This window comes from Cygnus atratus, chromosome 6 (genome assembly GCF_013377495.2).
Source record: "Cygnus atratus isolate AKBS03 ecotype Queensland, Australia chromosome 6, CAtr_DNAZoo_HiC_assembly, whole genome shotgun sequence".
Lineage (NCBI taxonomy): Eukaryota > Metazoa > Chordata > Aves > Anseriformes > Anatidae > Cygnus > Cygnus atratus.
In genome coordinates this window covers 25,107,778-25,126,779 of record NC_066367.1, presented here as the reverse complement: position 1 = coordinate 25,126,779, position 19,002 = coordinate 25,107,778, and the positions used below count along the sequence as shown (strand labels likewise).

Genomic DNA, 19,002 nt, shown 5'->3' with positions numbered 1-19,002 from the left:
GTAGCTGTGCCAGGCTATACAGGATCATACCGTGCATTAAACCAAGCCAGAAGATTTCTTTTCTGCTAAGAAGAAATTGCACCTGGTACAGCATGCCCACTATCAGCACTTCCTCCAGCAACCCCCCTCAGTGTTCCCTGCAGTAATGAACAAAGTTTTTACTCCTTCAGTCCTCAGCATCTCTCTTTCTCTCCACCTAGCCCTGTCAGTCTACACGTTTCCCTTGTGGAAGAAGCTCTGAAAGGTAAAATATGCCTTCAACAAAAGCATAAGAAAAAAGTCGTATTAAGCCGAACATACGCAACATCAAAAGATGTCCAACATTAGAATATGCTTATAACGTAAGACCCCATCCCCTAGGAAAACCACTTCTTCACTTAACTGATGACCTGTGCCACTGGACAAGGCACACAGAGACAAGCAGGATTGTGCACAGTGCTCTGCTTTGCCTGATGAAGATAAGATCTCCTGATGAGTAGACCCTGTAAAATATCCTGCAAAGAGAAACTGAAATGCACCCACTCAGCTGCTGAGCCTGCTTCACCGTCAGAGCCGCACTAACATCCCGCGGGATGGTGTGACACACCAGCTTCCTCCATCCACGGCTCTGTCTGCTTCCAGCCATTCTGCGTGGGCATCACACCATCACCACGCGGTGGGAAGCTGTGACCTGCAGACTTAGTTGAGCCTGGAAGGAGTGGTGCTGGTGGCAATGTGGAGGCAGGACAAACGAGCCCGACAGCAGTTTGCATTGGATGGATGCTGACCCTCCAAAGACAAAACTTGCTAGCAAAGTCTGCTATGTTTACAGCTACACAGCAGCTGGTTCTTTTAAAACAGAAAAGCTCAGGAACAAAACAGGAGGCAGACCTACCAGTGAGTTGTTTGGTGAAAGTTTCCTACAATTTTTCTATTGTCAGTTCCAGCTGAGAGCTGTTTGCTATGGACAAGTTGCACATGAAAAAGGGGACCAACGTGTGCATACCAGAAAACTTCAGTAAAGCATTATCCCCTATGTAAGATGCATGGCAAGACGTTCTGGGTCTCACCTTCAGAGTCTGTCTTTGCTTCTTCTAGCCCCTTGTTCTCTCCTCCCCCTCTTCTTTGCAGTCCCCTTCAGCCAATTTTAAGCAACCCTTACCTGCCAGCCTGTTGCCATATCCACTGCCAAGGCGGCAGCAGAGCCTGGGCATACTTGGAGCATTTTGGTGCCCCATCTCTTTGCTACAGCTGAGGCTCTGTGCCTCACTGCATCCTACACAGCACACTCCCAGACTGCTAATTCAGCTAGCTCATGATATTTTGCTCAGCAGGCACCAAATCACACTTCACAATTCATTTTAATTGCAAGTTCTTTGTAATGTTTTCTTTGTTCAAGAGAGAGGAGAAAATTTAAGAAGTGGTTGGTCTGGGTAACAATACTGGTACAGATCTAAAGCAATCCTTGTTTTCAAAATAACAACAAATTTACACCAAAAAATAACAACCTCAAGTGATGTCTCACAGCTGCCTCTCCTCACCTCCAGGCCCCATCCCACTGATTTTCCTGGTTTTATTTCCAGCCCTCTGTCCCCACCACCTCCCTAGGGGCCCACAAGACACCTCTGTCACCTTGCCTGCTCTCTCCGCATACACAGGCTCTCCTTCACAGTCCATTTCAGTTCGACCCTCCCCAAGGTCCTGCAGACTAACTCCCCAGATCCACCTTCTCTCAACATCACGCTGCCAACACCATTCTCTTGCCGTGGATAGCGCAAAAGGCATGCGGAGAAGTGAAGAAAACAGGCAGGACTGCAAGCACAGAATTCAACAAAGAAGCTGTAACCCATTCAAAAAAGAAGCTGGAACCCAACCGTTAGCATCCCTCGGTGCTTGCCTTTCATCTGCACAACACAGACCATGCCCTTCCTCTTCAGGCCAACACACAAAGCATTTTTACAAGGAGCTTGTTCACTTTTGCTCTCTAAGCATTCAAATTCAAAGCTGTATTCCCATTTGGAATATTTATGTGTTTTAACAAAACCTGACAGACACCTAGCCTCTGAGTATACTCTATCTTTCCTTCCTAGCACAAGTGTGCTGTTCAGAGCCTAGCCAAAGGCTCTGTGAGGATCCTTTCTGCTTTACCACACCTATTTGCACTGCTGATCACGTAAGTAATCGGCCTGCTGGGGTACGTGAGATTGGTCAGGCAGCTTATGCCTATTCAAGAGCAGCTACCTCTGAAAGTTTGACCAAACAGTAATAAATACAGAAATCCACAAGACTGTTATTTATTCTGTAGAAGTGACTTGAGGCACGACTTGACTCACACCACTTGGTCAATGAAAAATGTGGTTTAGGGTGATTTTAGAGGCCTAATTACAGAAGACCCGCTTGGGAGCCTATAGCTAACTCAGCTTCCAGATGCCTGAGGCATCCCATGTAGAGTGCCTAAGCACTATATGAAAGAGCAGTTGGGGACACTGACAGGTTAACCAATTCAAGATGATTACTTCTTCAGACTGTATCCTCCTCCCCAGATACTGAGACTGGAAAGGACTCCAGGAAACCATAAGCATTTCCCTTGCGCTGTAAAAGTATCTGGGTCAAACCAGCTACCCCATGGGTTCACCGTGACAAGTATCAAGACACTCGACATGTACTAAAACCCACTCTCACATGGTACAATGTCCCCACTATGATCAAGACAGATGCCCATCCAGGAGGACCAGATCACCGTTCTCACCACGCTCCTTGAGCGCCCCAGCTTTGAGGGGGTTCTGCCTGCTCAAGGGGCTGGTCAAACCTCGATCAAACCAGAACACAAACCTTGGATCAGGCACACAGTCATGAAAGGTAGCTAAAATACAGTCTCTCAAGCTCGAAGCAAGGAAACACTAATGAATGCGGGTGTTCAAACAGAATCTCTTGGATCCATATGCTTTTCTTTTTGGGACAAGTTATTGTGATCTGAAAAAAAATATGGTTTTAGGAAAAGTAACTATTTTTAAACAATCCCAAATGCAGACACTGACCCCAAGCCAGCATAGCCCAACAAAGCCCAGACACTGTTTTCTATAGCACAGTTTTATAAAACCATTTAAGGCAGAAGCTAACATACAGCTGTGCATGCAACAGCCCCAGAAACACTGTGAACAAGAACCAGTTTAGGGCACAGTTATGGAAAGAGGTGCCAGGCCAGCATCCTTGGCCACTGCTGACAATGCGTTATTGTTCCCCTATAATGCAGTTTTGTTTAGGGCCATCTTTGGAAATTCCATGACGACATGCATGCAAAGTGCCAGGGTAGATGCATGCTCCTCCGGTATTGTTTTCACCGCGGTTAATATTCCACCCACAAGACCTCCCAAACAACTGTCTGCTCCATATGTTCACGACTTCATAGAGCAGGCATATACAGTCACGTCTATATACAGTTTCTGTCTGCCTGTCCCCATTGCTCCCAAAAGTCACTGGGTGCCTCTGGCAGCTGCTTTTCGGGAGTTCTGGAGCTGGCCTTGATGGCAGCCACAGTGATGGGCCTGCACACCCTTGTGAGCTCTTCGCTTTTAATCACCTGAGCCACCAGTCCTGACGACATAAAATCGTGGCTTGATTCTCACTTATGTTAAAGAAATAGCAGAAAAACAGTGTAAGTTCTCAGCACAAGAGGGTTAGGAAATAACTTGTGTATTACTACTAGCTAAGTAAAATCCTCCCCATTTCCTCAGCAAAGCAGCACTTGACCCACGTTATCTAGAAAGCATCAGCTTGCTTGTTGTCCTGTGAAGGCAAGTTCTACTTAGAAAGAAACACTGGCCCACACTTGAGCTGTCTCCACCATCAGGGGAGCAGAAGAAAAAGGCTCCCAAGGAAGCACCATTAGTCCAGTGTGCCATCCTCAGTGGAGGGGTCCTCTAAGGTAATTTTTCTTTTGGAGGGACTAACGCCAACCTTTTTCTTCTTGCCTACAGCATCCACTCAAAAGCAAAGCTGATTACTCCATACTCCTGCCCAAGACCAATCCTGCCCTGTGGAAAAAACCTACTTCCATCTAAAAAATGTTTCATAAACTACCAGCTTCCTATTAAGAGACATGTTAGGAATCACTGTGCAGATATCGCTTGTAAGGCATTCAGAAAACAAACCTAGATGGGTGGTCCATGTTGCAAGGTGCTCTGCTGCAATAAGGAAAGCCATACAAGGAGGCCTGCACCAAAACATCCTGATCAAATTCACGTGCTCCACCTGTGCTCCCATGCCCTCCTCCCACTGTCAGCAGCTTGAGAAGTCTTTTCTAGTATTTTAACACCCAGCTTTTCCTATAGTTGGTGGGTACTCATCCACATGTTTATTTGCCAGACCTTTTCCCATCCAGTCTCTTGTTTTAAAAATCTTTTGGAGCACTTAATGTTCCAGTTAAGACACGGATAGATATACAGATAGAGTTTATACACAATCCAACTATACTGCAGGATACGTACGCTTCAGATAGTAACATATCACAAATGAATGCTGCATGCCACATGTAATTTAAGGTCCTCATCACCACGATACCTACATGAAAAAGAGGCAAATTGTTCTGCAACTTCCCACCTGCATGTCTCCCTGCTCAGTGACACCACTTCCAGTGCAGCTCATCAGAAACCACCCCAGCGTTGTGCTGAGAACAGGCCAGAAATGGAGAATGACAAAAACACGCCGGGGAGACACAGGGCTGGAGGACTGCAGCATGGTGTGCAAGTCACAGCCTGATTTTCCAGAAATGTGTGGTGCTTCTCTCCAGTGCTGGTAGCAGGAACAGGCAGGTGGGCCAGGCTGGGCAGCAGAAGAAAGAGGCAGATGCCAAGGTAAGCCTGAAGCAAATTAAATATCAGAAGGCAGCAGGTTCCTTTGAGACTGCCTGGTTGCTCTTTTGGCAGAGGAGGAAAGCAAGCCATTAAAGAGGCAGAATACAGCAGTGTCGACTTCATTTGCAGCACTAATTGCCATGCACGTGCACTAATTGCCCTCACGTGAAATGCAAGGGAGCAGGCACTACTCTAATCCCATGCAGTATGTGAGGCTTCCAAAACAGTACTTGTTGGGTCATGCTCTCAACCACACACTCGATTCCTACCAAAGCAAAATGGAGGGAATTGGGGCAATGTCTTTTTTTTTTTTTCATAAAATTATCCATTGAAATTTATTAGAGACTGAAGAGGAAGCTTTCAACCAGTTATTCTCAGCCTCCTTCAGCTGCATGTGTGTCTGCTCCTGGCTCCTTGACATCACTTTCTCACTACATGATGACCAGCTGCCTTTCTGCCAGCTCAGGTGCATATGTGCACCTCCCAGACTATTTTAGTCCAAATAAATGGACTAAATTAAGTTCAGCTGAGCTGGACTGAAACTACGATGGGGGCAAAAACGTTTCAGTTACTGAGTTTGATAGTCTCTTTGGCAAGCACTGCTGCTACAGGACATGCAACCAAAACTCTGCAAGACCCAAATCTCAGTAATCCTTTGCCATGTGGGTGAAGAAGAGGAAAATGCACCTCTCACCACTAAGTTTTTACAGTATTTCTTCTTTCTTATTTATTTATTTTATTATTGTTTTTCCCCAGGACCTACAGAGGAGTCAGGCTGGGGAGAGACTAGAGACACTGCAGACATCTCCCACCAGCACCCCTCTGAAAGGTGTGCACTGCAGGGTGGCTGGTGTAAGACAGATGCCTTTCAGAAAGGTGAAGACTGATCAGTGTAAATCAGTCACTAGCTGTCCCTTCATACAGAAAAGCCCTGAGGGGAGTTTAAGGCAATTCCCAAGCAGCCAGAGGGAAAAAGGTATTTTTGGTGACTGGCAGAACACATTTAGATTCCCATTCATTTCTTCTGGTGCTAAATACAAACTAGACAAGGCAATAAGGATTTAGGGTATGGTTAGAACAGGGGTGAGATTCCTATTAGATCTGGCAGGGACAGGCAATAACAGAGGGAGAAGTAGGTAGCCTGGTCATTAAGATTCAAAAGCTCTTTAACTCAGCCCAGGAAACTGCAGCTCTACCTAAGACCCCTGCTTGTGCAGAAGGCACCTTTCGGGCTTTTTCCTCTCTACTGAAAGGACATTGTCACTTTCTCCCACTCCATCCTGACCCACTGGCCACCAAGCCAAAGTTACCATGCCACCCACCTGAATGGAGCACGACTCTTCTCCACCCATCCCCAGCAGGAGGTTTGGCAGGGGGGCTGTCAGCCCCTCAGGTTTTACACGCAGCAGATACACTCACGTTGCAGCAAGGCACTGGGTGAACAGTACGTGCAGGGCTGTAAGTGGCTTAAGCAGAGGAAGAGCTCATGGAAACCAGGGGAGCTTCTCCAAAGTGAGACCCAGAACAGCATCACTGGCTGCCACTTCACAGTTTGGCAACCTAGGATCCCACACCAAGGGGCAAGCACAGAGGGAGACACTCTTCTAACTGTGCGTTGCTCATATATGCCGTTTTCTAAGCCAATATTATGAAGTACTCCTGTCTTACACAACCTCCAATCTTACCCTGGAGAAATTATGGTAAAGATTTGTCTGCTCAGAAAAGTTCATCAAAATAAATTGAAGAAGATTATTTAAACCTGTGTGAACACTCCTCTTAATGAGCGTGACTTTATTTAGTTTGCATTCCCTCTGGAAGTGAATTAAATTAACTGGGTCCATTTGCATCTACAATAGTTGAATAAGGTGATTTCAGCAGTGGACAACAGTTTCTATGTAGTATTTTTTTGTGGCTTAACTAATCCACCTATGGCTACTTTTCCGGGGCATCACTACTTGGACAAACCTTCAGTGTCATGACTACAGCCAGATCATTATCTACATTAGTTTAGAAGGGAAAATTGCAGTCTCCAAACTCTATCCAATGAGAGATGAAAACACTTTCAGGAAATACTTCCTCAAGTATTTGTTCACAGCCATTTCGACAGTGGCTGCAAAAAGCACACACTCCTAAGAGCCCCTGGAGCAGCCCTGAAGTGCTAACAGGTCAGGAACGTAGTTAACTAAGGATGCCTGTTCCACCAGCTGAGGAGGACTACAGGATGAAAGGGAAGTCACCTGTGAGAGGAGCTGAGCATCAAGCTTTTTGCTGGTACTGCAGCACTTTCAGGACCACCTCATTTATGTGCCAGATGTCATATAAATGTACTATTTGTGACAGAGAGAGAGCGGCAGGCTTGGGGTGGGGTGGGAACTAAAGAAAGCGAAACGAGGAAGCTAAGAGCCAGTTTCAGCTACAAGCAGCCACAGAGCTACGATCATGGGCATCTCTACTACCTGCTCATCGTAGCCTATGCAGGGCTGTGCTTGCTTGTTTGCTTAAAACAAGCACAAAACCAAAAAAGCATATCGGCACCTTCATGACTCCAAAAAGCAGGGATACAAAGGACGGGTGTTTTTTGGATGAATATGTGATCAGTACCTGCCACAAACAGTTTAGGCTGACTTAGTCTTGTCTTGATGGATTAGGATGGTGTAGCTGACCTCCAGAGGCATCCTTCAACCATATCATCTCCAGTTCTGCAGCTTTCAAAAACTGCCAGTGCATCTGTCATAGCAGTGGGATGGCACTTGCTCCAGCACACTAACATGACTAAGAAGACACAAGCCTGAGCTCTAGTCCCTCATTTTATTCTGGCTTTTCAACAACCTTGCAAATTTCTCAGATACCCCACATATGAGCAGTAGCTACATGATGGTGCTTTCATGTACTGTTAAAGAGTCGAGAACAGAAATGCAGCAAAGAAAAATGCCATATTCAACAACAGTTACAAAGGCAAGAACGTAATTACCCAGTATGAAATCTGGGCATGATGTCAGAGCCCCTTCACAAACTAACACGACCATCTGTGTTATGTTTCAGGCAGACGATGCCACCCGAAGTAGGAAAATACCCCCAATATGTTCCACCACAGGGCGTTATAAACCTGTCTTACTAAGGTGGGGGAAGCAGAGGTTCGGTTCACCTTCAGTTCAGAGACTGTTGCTGATTCCTTCTTCAGCTGGCAAATACTGTGCGTTCTGCATTAAAATGATTTTCCATGCCATCTGAACAGAAGTCAGTAAGCGTAAGAGAAGAATCAGTCACCGAGCTGCGCTAAGCAGCGTCGGTAGTCCTTCCCGGCCTCGCCATCAGCGAGCTCACTGCAGAACAGCCGTTCCCACACTAGTAACCTCCCTCCTGCTTAACGGTTTTAAAGACTGCAGTTAGCTTTTAAAGAGCTAGAATGACATTTTAATTACACAGTCTCCCACGGCAATGCATAGCATCTTCCTTTGCAGGCACCACACAGCATCGCTTCCTTTCCTCTGTGAGCTTACTAGTAACCACCTGCCTGAAAAAAAAGAAATCCCATTCAGTTGGAAACATCTTCATTAATAATGTATTCCTTGGTCCACCCATTTGTGTTGTAATTCTGTGCATAAATCCCCATACATTAAGCAAGAACACAGACAAAGCTGCTGTCGGGTACCTCCCAGCAAATGGAAAGAATTCATCACTCAGCAAGCATGTCTGAGCAGCTCTGTCATCTGTGGGCTGACTGGCAAACTACTGTTTTTAGAAATACTGATTTGAGTAGTCCCTTACCACAGTGCTAGCTCTAAGAATTCAGTTTCCAGCTTCTGAGGTACACAGAAATCAGTGCTTGTAACATTTAGTCTAGAGAAGGGAATAAAGGGAAGGAGCCACGGCTTTTTCTGAAGGGGAGAACACAGCCAGGGAACTGTCTGTATTAGAAATGTTTTATGACAGATTCTTGCAAGCAATGTCATAGCCTTTTCTTTTGACTATGAAGTGAGACAGAATGTCTTATACAAGCTGCAAACACGTTCAAGGAATAAACAGTTTGCGTAATTTGCTGCTTTAAGAGATCAAATTCTAATGTCTGGGAGGGGGGGAAGAGCAACTTTCTGCATTTATATTCCTCCTCTGTTGCATCAGCACAGTCCTTTGTTTACTGTCTACAAAGATGCACTCTGATACTAGTGGAATGTGTATGTTAAATCAGTAGTGCAGCTTTAATCCTCAACTCAACTCAGCTCCCCAGAAGTAAAGTTTCCCAGGAGGAGGGAGCATGGCAGCTAAGCACTGCAGTGCCATAAAAGCCCAATTCACAGTAAAAACTTTTATGGGCGTTGCATGGATGCGTAAAACTTTTCATGAAGAGATGCAAAAGTTCAGCATTTCGCCTGAAAAGCCATCAAACTGCAGAAGAATCAGTCTGGCTAAAGGCGACGGGGGGAAAACCAGGGCAGGACTGAGGATGCTTTGAAACACACTTCTCTTCTGTCATCTCTGCTGCTATGCAGCAGGAGAAGCCATAAAACTTTGACCATACAGTGCACACTGGATTTGCCTGATGCTATTTACGACAGACAGTCCAGATAACATCTTAAACACACAAACGTGATTTGTGTTCTTGATGTCTAGGGAAAAGAGCAAAAGATGCATCGCAATTGCATTAATCACTTATGATAGATATAAAGAGAAGCACACACAAACATTTTATTTGCAGAACGAAGCATGATGATACAATGAAGCATTCTACAGCTAACATTGAAAGGAAAATCCTACTTTTCATCAGCAAGCCAAGCCTGGCGCTAGGAGTGATACTGTTGGTGATGCCAAAGCTGCCCATGAATTCTTCTAAATTCACTTGTAAATGCATCACCTTTGCAGTGGAAAACTGAATGTGTCTGGCTGAAACAGTTCTCAAACTTGTCTAACCACCAGGCTTTTGAAGAAAGAAGGGCTTCCCACATCATCAAACGCAAGCTTGAAACCAGAAGCTAAAGGCAGAGCTTTAAACTGTGCTCAGTCCACTGCTCCAAGTATCAGAGCAAGACCAACCCATGCTAGGTTCTGCCGCAGATTTGATCAGCAATGCCATTCCTCTACCTGCCAGCAGCAAGGCTGGCAGCTCATCAACATCATAAAACATCAAGTACAGATCTTCTTGGGAGTGGTCCAGTCACAGGTGCTAAAAAGCATTTTGCCTCTTGTCTTGGCCTGACAGCCATTTTATGTGTGATCTCATTAAGTACTTGAAACCTCAAGCTTTTCTACGATAAGGTGAGAACATCTTGGAGTTCAGGAGACAAATATTAAAATTCTTGTCTCTTTCTCACACCCCCTCATAACTAGATAATTCTTTTTAATATCTTTGGGGTTGTGTTTTTTCACTCACATGAGATTTCCCCTTGGGTTTTTACCTAGCCTAAGGACTCCATAATAATGAATCAATTTAAACTCCTGGCAGGAGGAGGATACATCTCGGGTAAAGACAAAAAAGGTTTTTCTTAAAGTATAATCAATTTAAAAACAAAAAGAAGAAAGAGCATCCCCTGGATGCAAGCTATCACAAGCTAGGATCGCTAGGCTAGACTTCAGAAGGAGTAAAGGAGCTAACGCTGAGTGCATCCCACATCAAAACCCAGGACTCACAGGAGATTAAAAAAAGTCACTCAGCAGCTACACAGGAACCCCACCCACTTCCCAGAAGCTGTGAATTTTTGCATTCCTCACAAACACACACGTTGTCACTATCCTACCACTGCAGGCCATGAAAAAAAGCCATATAGCACATCATGAAATCTCGGAGCAGCTATAAGGCTGGGGGGAGACTGCTGCGCTCTAGCTCCGTCTGCATTGCATTTTCTGGGTACATATTACCCATGCAAGGTGCCGTGTAAATCTTACAGTATAAAGCAGACAGCAAGATAAACCTTGCCCAAGGGTAGCAAAACTTGGAGCCCTGTCTTCCACCTCCCCAAACAAAAGCGGGTATTTTCTCTGAACTGCACCCACCTGCACAGGGAAAAAAAAAAAAAAAAAAAAAGGTCAAAAAAAGAGGAGGACAGGAACTTTTCAAAGCACAGGTTCTCACTCAGAAGCAACCAACTTCTATAGGGTGGACCACTTTACCACACACATGGAAGCTACTGTCAAAATAATTTTGATTTTCACCTCTCGATGTTTCAGCTGCTGCTGAAGATTTTTTTCATTGTATCTTGTGCCAGGACAGAAGGAAAGGTCTTTTGGTTTGATGAGAGGATGAGAGTAATACCCACTACCAAAATGTAAAAACAAACCCAGCTATTCCCAAAAGACCGTAACTGTTCCCACTACTGAAATGGCCAAAAAAGTTAGCAATTGTTTCAATTTTCATAAAAGATTCCAAGGGAGCTGTGGTGCATGACTGAAAGATTAGCTAATCAAACCCAAATTGAGAGAGAGAGCACATCTGGAGAGCTGTCTGGTGTCCAAAGTTCACAATGCAGCTGGGTAGAGTCCCAGTCCTCTTCCACCCCGGAGCTCAGCAGCACCGTAAGGACGTTTGGGAAGTGCTGCCGCCGGCTCTGAGAGGGCACAACCAGCCTCAGTGAGTCTTTAGGATGGGGATAATCAGCATTTTGTTTCCACTGCAGGTCAGGTTTATAAATCACCTGAATGCAGTTAGTAACAAAAGACCACATCAATAAGAGGTCCTGACTCGGATAGGGTCATGTGTGGCTCAAACCAAAGCCCCCAGCCCAGGATGCATGAGGTCAAGTCAACAGCCACGCTGTGGGGTTACAGCACCCAAAGCTGTCCTTCTGCCTCCTGCACCTCGATGAAATCTGCTGACGTTTTGCTGAAACATCTTTGCCTCCCCAGAAGGAAACAAAACTAGCACACCCTGACTTTTCCAGCCATCAGATGCTCAGCAGGACAAGCCTTTTGCCAGCATTAGCACACCTGGCACAGCAAGGCACCCAAATCACCCCCACCGAGTTTCATATTCAACTCACAAGTTCCAGGCCAGCCATGGGACTGCGACTGCTACCACAGGGCCAAGAGAAACGAGTTGAATGGGTCAGTTTACTGAGACGACGAACCTACCAGGAACGCAGAGAAATTAGGCACATGGCCCTCGGTAAACACCGTTACGTGAGCAGTTATGGGTGTCGGGGAATGCTACAGTGAAATGAAAAAAAAAATTCAGGGTGGTGGGAAGGAGGGAAGTGAAGCATGGGAGGAAGATTAGGAGGTGGCAGGACCACAGGGTAATTTAGAAGATAAGAGAAGCAGACATGCCTGTATAAACCTCAAGCAACACAGTCATTCCCAAGAGATACCGACAATATTCCTAATAAAGACTAATTGATATACAATACCTCAGGGATTAAATTAATTACCTCTGTTAGCAAATTACACTAGGGAAGGCAATTATCAATACAACAGCTACTGAATGTTTCAGGTTGCCATTTTTTTCCTGACCTAAAGGCCTCAAATGGTCAATTTTTACCAAGTTCAGTCCAAGCACAGCTCAGTCAGCCTTCAGTTGCTAGTGCTGCTGGAGCACATCTCCCTGCACGAGCAGCTCTACTGTGTTTATGCAGAACAGGACATTAAGTGCTGCAAAGCACACAGTAAGATCACATCCTAAATAAGCATTACTCAAATTTATTTTCCAGGCAAACAAAAGTAAAAGAGGCAGCATGCAACTGTTAAAAAAATAAAAAAGTGACAAACAGATCTACCTGCATTTCAGATAGCACATTTCTCCTCCTTTGTGAATAACTGCCACTAGAAGACAATGAAAATGCAATACAGTGACTTGGTAACACTTCTGAGAATCTGTTAGTCTCAAAATCAGTCATTATCTACATATCTTACGCATGCTGCAGCTCATTTGGAACGCGCAGTACTACTTCTCCTGCTATGTGACTAGCTTCTCATTGAATGCCATTTGAATTGCATCTGAAAAGCACCCTTACGAGATGCTAGAAGATATCCACAAGTATACATATATATATATTTATATATATATACTATATATATATATATATAAATATATAGTATATATACCCTATTACAGTAAGATGTTTTTAGCTCTACTGAAGTGACAGTTTATCTAGGGAAAGGAAAAAGACACATTTTCATACCAACATCTTCCTAGAAATGGTTAAACTGAAACACCACAGTTTCGAGAGCCACCGTGCAGCTGTGGATCAATCGTGTATCATTAACATGGACTGACATGGAGAAAGGCCAACACATACACAGTTCTCAGACGTGAAGGATGAGGAGTACTCATGTGATGTTGTTATTATGGAGGCATATGGAAAGGGACCGAGCAACAAGGAGCTCAACATCAGGAGCCTTGAATTGGAGTGCCAAAAACAAGAGCCCTGTGCTGGGGCAGCTGCAGCCAACTGTGCTATTAGAAAGCCTTTGCAGAAGGTTTGCAGTAGTATTTGGGGAGGAAAGAGATCTTAGGTTTTCAGTTTCTCTTTCAGTGAGGTTACAGACACAAGACCAAAAAAAAAAACCACCCAAAAAACACACACCCAAAAAAACTTGTATACATCTTTCCCAGTCTTCTGTTTTTGTGGTACCTTAACAGTCACCCACTCACACTGAGTTAATAAACTACAAAGCCTTAACTGTATCCTTGAACAAGGAACCTCAAAAAGTTACAATAGAACAGGTTTGGATGGGAAAACAGGAATAAATCTAACCTCAGTCCACAGGTTTGTTTGATGTTTGTATATGCATTCTTATCCTTTACTCCTGGTCCCCCATCCCTCCCACACACCATCCCCATCCCTTTTCAACTCTGATTCAGAGCCCAACAAACTCCGTTGTGAAACTCCCTGTCCCTTAGCCCCTAGCCTGACAGAAATGCCAGGACTTACTCAAGACCTGCTGTGCTGAGGGCAACTGGTCCACTCACATGACTGCAGTGAAGCATCTGCAACCCATACGCTGCAAGTTCCCCCCATGTGTCCGTGCAGAGTTTGCGGATTAGTTAGGTGGTCTGTTTCTTCTGGAACACGGAACAAACCTCATTATCAACTTTGTTGTGAATACAAGACAATGTATTGATAAATAGTGTGTTTCCTTCTCAGGTAAGTATTTGACAGTTTTATTGGCATTTACTTCTCACATGAATCTTGGAGTTGACTACTTTCAGAGCCCAGAAACGTATCACAACCACCACATGGAAAAGTCTAAAAAGATACAGCATAAATTCAGAGAGGAGAAGACAGACCAGTGTGCACTGAAACACATTTGTAACCCCCATCTTTCCCAAAATAACACAAGGACACAAACCTGAAGACAAATGCAGTCATCCCCTCCCCAGTGAATCCAAACCCAGTCCTTCTGGAATTAATTGATCCCAGGTACACAAAAACCTGTAAGTGATCAAGATTTGTAGTTGGAGGATTGTCAGACATTCAGTATGTTCTGCTTCCAGCAGCAGTCTTTGGAGGTAAGTTCTCAAACAATTTCTTCTTATCCCCTCACTCAGCAGGGATAACTTTTGAAACTAATGCAATAATTCACACTAATCGTCATGTTTTGTTCCAGTCCAACATTAGTTCATGAAGTCAGGATCATCGTCTGTACCCAATCAGACTCATGGAGGGAACACATACACCCGCTGCTTTTGCCAGGGGTAGTCAGGCTGCTCATTTGAAAGGCAGGCCCCAGACTCCTCCAGTCAACAGGCAGAAGCCAGGGCTGCCTTTCAAAGTCCGTTGACCCCAGAATTGTTAAAAAGCAGCTCAGCTGAGAGGGAACAATCACAGCTACCTTTATTCCTGCCACTTTACCAATTCAGAAACAGTGGTGTGCCTTAATCCTTTCCTGAAGCAACGGATGAGGAGGGCTCTGCCTTTAAAGACACCAGCCTGACTAGCATCACCACAGACCACAACATCTGGTGACAGAGAAGTCCAGGAGTGCTAGGAGCAAGGCCATTCAGACAAATAAAATCGTGCATCCTCAGAGAGGGAATCCAGCAAGTTGCCTTTCTCCCAAAAGGGACCGACAACCAAGAATTTCACCCTCTTTCTCAAGAGAAGCAGCAAGGCTTTTAACAGGGTCCCTGAGCTTCATAAAAGCGCGCAGAAGTCTATGCAAGAGTCACCCTGGTTGAGATTTGAATTATAGAGTGTCTGATTTTTCCTTGCTTGGAAGCACCTGGGAGAAGATTAAAGGAAAACAAGCCCTCACAAAGAATAACTTGCTGAAGTACTATGGTTAAAAATGCCATGACAAGAAGAGGTTGGGGGACGCACATCCCAAACAGCCATTCTCCTGCGAATGCTATGGATAAAGAACCATCTGGTCACGCAGTCACAGATGCATTCGTATCCACTTCTGCTCCACAAAACCCAGGATGATGTGACTGTCGGAGTGCAGCCACTGAAGACAACTTAACCCTCTCCTCTCGATTTTAGCCGGCCTTCATCCACCTTCACCCATATGAGTCTGAAGGGAAAAATAGGGCTTATGTGCTTCAGTGGGGCAGAGCTGAACACGCCACATTTCCATGGCAACAAACGCAGCCCCAGTGAGAAAGGCCTGCTCGTAGCTGTGAGGCAATGTGCTCTGTAGGAACAGATTTTTCTATCAGCCAGAGATAGCAGCTCACGTTCATACGCAAATGTGCAAGGAATCTTGATTCTTGGCCTTGTGCAGCCCCGCTGGATTCAGCAGAGCTGTGCCAGCAGAGACCACAGTAAGATAGAGACCGGCACTTGGGGTAAGTAGGAAGAAGTGCAACGTGGAGAGAGATGTTGTCTTTGAAAACAAAGTAAGAGGAGTCCTAAGATATTCCTCATCAACTAAACACTTTTCTGAAGCTGCAGTAAAGCCCAGTTTTGGCACAAAAGGGAACACAACTGTGGCACACAGATCTGTGAACACTGCACCATCCCCTCCTGCCCGTGCTTTTACCTTCAACAAGTTCACATTTATTCACGTGCTCAGCCTCTTACAAATAAACCTGCTGTGCTGGGAGGAGGGAGCTAGTCTAGCAATCCTGAGCTGTAAACATCCCAAATTCTCCACTGAGGGAATTGATCAAATGAGGCTCCTTCCCATTAAGATACAGTTACCAATACTTCCCACAGTAAAAATACGTTATGCGCTCATCACTACCCTCAAAAATCAACTTGTAACAGATTAAGTCTTTTGGCCTTCATCATCATTTTGCCTTCCTATGTAAGAACACGGTCTCTGAATATACTGAATTCAAGAGGACAAGTCTCAGTGTATGCAGGGAAGAGCATGCACAAGGCTTTGTGGGACCAGAGTGATGGTGAGCAATTTCTGGCATTAGCAAACTTTTCCAAGTCAAGCAGAAAAACAGTAACAGTCCCGTTTACAGCGTATGCTCTGCTGGAAATGCACAAAAAGCCATTTATATCAAGCATAAGAAAAATATGCCATGTGCAGTTTATAAAAATATCTGTAACAAGCTAAGAACAAAGCCAGAAACTGTCCAAGCAGGCTTAACTGGGCAGGGACGGGGGGAGAAGAGAATAGGGAGCAAGCTGGGGGGGAATGCAGTAATAATTTCAAGGGATATTTTGTACAGCAAAGTAGTGACAGCCTGAGCATACTGGAGTTTTATTGATGGGGGGGAAATAAACCCTAGAACTTTTCCTGACACTGCAATCGGTGGAACTCAAAGCAACTTCACGGTCAGGCTAGAGGCAGGCGCTGCAAGCACGAGGCTGAATTTTGTGTGATGTGACAGGTCGGTAGGCTACTGAACTCCTGGTGCTAACAAATACACGAGCATCCAGGCTGGCTGCAACAGATTCCTGCTTGCTCAGACCCCTGCTCCTTAGAGGGCTGGTGATTATCACATTGCTACGTTTTCAGTTGCTGGTTCTGGGATCACCATGGTGCCTATGGAGCTGGTAGCGTGTGACCCCCACGGCCACTTGCTTTGCTTTGTAAAGAAGAGTGGCACCTTGTATTGCTGTTGTTTATACAGATATAGTAATTAAAAATTGCACCGTAATGCATTCAGCAGTAGTCTTATTGTCCCTGTGAACTGAGCTGCTCCAGTTAAATATGATATCACGGCTAAATAATCATCTGCTTTTATACATCTTTACTTTTTGCTAGCTGCACATGAACTCTGGGCTTCCTCACCGTCGACATTTCCAGCACATCTCAGAGCAAACACCTTCCTGGTAAACCAAAAGCTTATTCAACGTTTCCTTGGAGCACGCTCCCCGATGCCTCAGCAAGCCCTGCGCTGATGTGAATTTAGCCCCTGGAGTTACACACGAGGATAGCCTCTACCCGACAGAAATCACGAGACTTTCCACATGTTTGTTTCCTGGTGACCCGGCAGCCTGCGGGACACCGTGCCACAGGTGCATGCAGCACAGAGCTGTTGACACTAAACACAGCTGAAGGGCACCAGGGGCTGTCCGGCCGTGCGCCACAACAGCGGGCATTGGAAAACCCTCGGACAGGTTTCCTAAATGTTTAGAGCCTTAGAGACACCAGCACTGAGGAAACACACAGCTATTAAAAAAAAGGGCAGAGGGTACCGCCAGACAGCACAACATCCCAGCGAGCAGCAGGTCACTCAGGGCTGGGGACAGAGCCAAACCCACCGTCCTCGCTCTTCCAGGGCAGTTCGGGGCTGCCAAGCGCGCACACGAATGAACAGGCTGAGGGCTCGCCTACCTGCTTTAGGAGGAACTTATCCTCTGCGTTGATCTTGAGGGAGACGGCCAGGTGGATGGCGGACAGCACCACCCCGCTGATGACCGCGGCCCTCATCCGCACTGGCAGTAGCGTGTAGATGCTGTAGATGAAGAAGACGGTCCACCAGATGCCCTCCGAGGCGCTCCTGGGCCACACCAGCAGAACCCCTACCACTTGCACAGCCAGGATGACCAGGATGACAGAGTAGCACGCCAACCACATGTGGTCCTGGTGGAAGTCGTTGCGGTTGCACACCATGCACAGCACCACCATCAGCAGGATGGCCAGAGAGAGCACCACGACATAGGATACCTCATAGCGGCCGTGCACAGCATGGAAGATCAGCATGACCACGCAGACCAGCACCAGCACGGCCATGAGCATGGTGAGGCTGCTCTGGTTGAGTCGGAAGAAGTAGCGCTGATAGAGGCGCTCCAGTTTCTCCGACTGGAACTTCTTGGACCTGAAGATCTGCAGCAGGCTGCTGCAACAGCTGCCCATGGAGAAGGCCGCCTCGGAGCCCCCCTCGTCCCCGTCCTCCTCCTCCAGCTCCTCGATCTTGGCCTTGATGCGTCTCTCCTCCAGCCCCAGCTCCACGGACCGGGGCCGTACCTCCCCCTGCTCCCCCAGCTGCCGGGGGCTGGCATTGTTGGGGGCAGCGGGGGAATCACCGCCGGGCTGGTGGCGGGACCGGTGACGTCGGCTTTCGTCACCGTGTTCCTGCCAGGCGGATTTGGACCTAAAGCTCATCATCCTGCAGCCACTCTCCCCGCGGCTCCGGCTCGCCTGAGGCTCGTAGTCTTCCTCGCTCCGCCACCTGCTCGCCATGCGGGAGGCCTTCTTGCCCGAGGACCGGTTCGGAGGCGGTGGGTAGGAGTAGCCATTGGCCCTGGCCTCTGCTTCGCCCCAGGCCGAGCGGTGCTGCTCAGTGCCCGCCCAGGGCACAGGGCCACCGAAGCCCGGGGGGCTGACACTGTTGGACCGGGACATGCCCTGTGGGAAGGGGCAGCAGGCAGGGGGCTCCCCCACACCAAAAGGGATGACCAGAGGGGACAAAACCCCAAAACAAAACAAAGGAAAGAAAAAGATGGGGAAGTCGATGGGGAAGTCGATGTGGAAAGAGGGGAAAAAAAAAAAAAAGAAAAAAAAAAACAACCAAAAACCCCAAAGTCTCCGCAGCGTCCCCTAGAGCCGGGGCATCCCGAGTGGGGACGTCAGGGCAGCGCCGGCTCCATCGGCGGCCCCGCTGCTTCCACACCCGGGGGGCGGCGGAGGGGGGCCGGGGGGCGACGGAGCGGACCCGGGGGGCCCCTCCTCGGGGCAGGGCGCCCTCAGCCGCTGCGGGGCGGCCGCAGGGGGCTCGGTGCTCGGCGGGGGAGCCGCATGGCAGCTCGCCGCGCCGCGCCGGCCCCGGGCACCCGCCTCTGGGGGCCGGGCACGGGGCAGGCGGGCGGGCGGCGGCGGCGGCCGCCCCGCGGGGAAG

At 46.9% G+C, this 19,002-nt stretch overlaps 1 protein-coding gene across 1 annotated transcript in view; it reads right to left on the bottom strand.

Annotated features, from left to right (window-relative positions):
* ADCY5 (adenylate cyclase 5) overlaps positions 1-18,793 on the bottom strand; it is a 216,634-nt gene extending 197,841 nt beyond the window's left edge. Inside the window, exon 1 of the mRNA XM_035536886.2 lies at positions 17,499-18,793. Within this exon, the coding sequence (XP_035392779.1) occupies positions 17,499-18,509 (1,011 nt within the window). The 5' untranslated portion in view covers positions 18,510-18,793. The remainder of the gene's footprint in view (positions 1-17,498) is intronic.
* Positions 18,794-19,002: the final 209 nt, after the last annotated feature.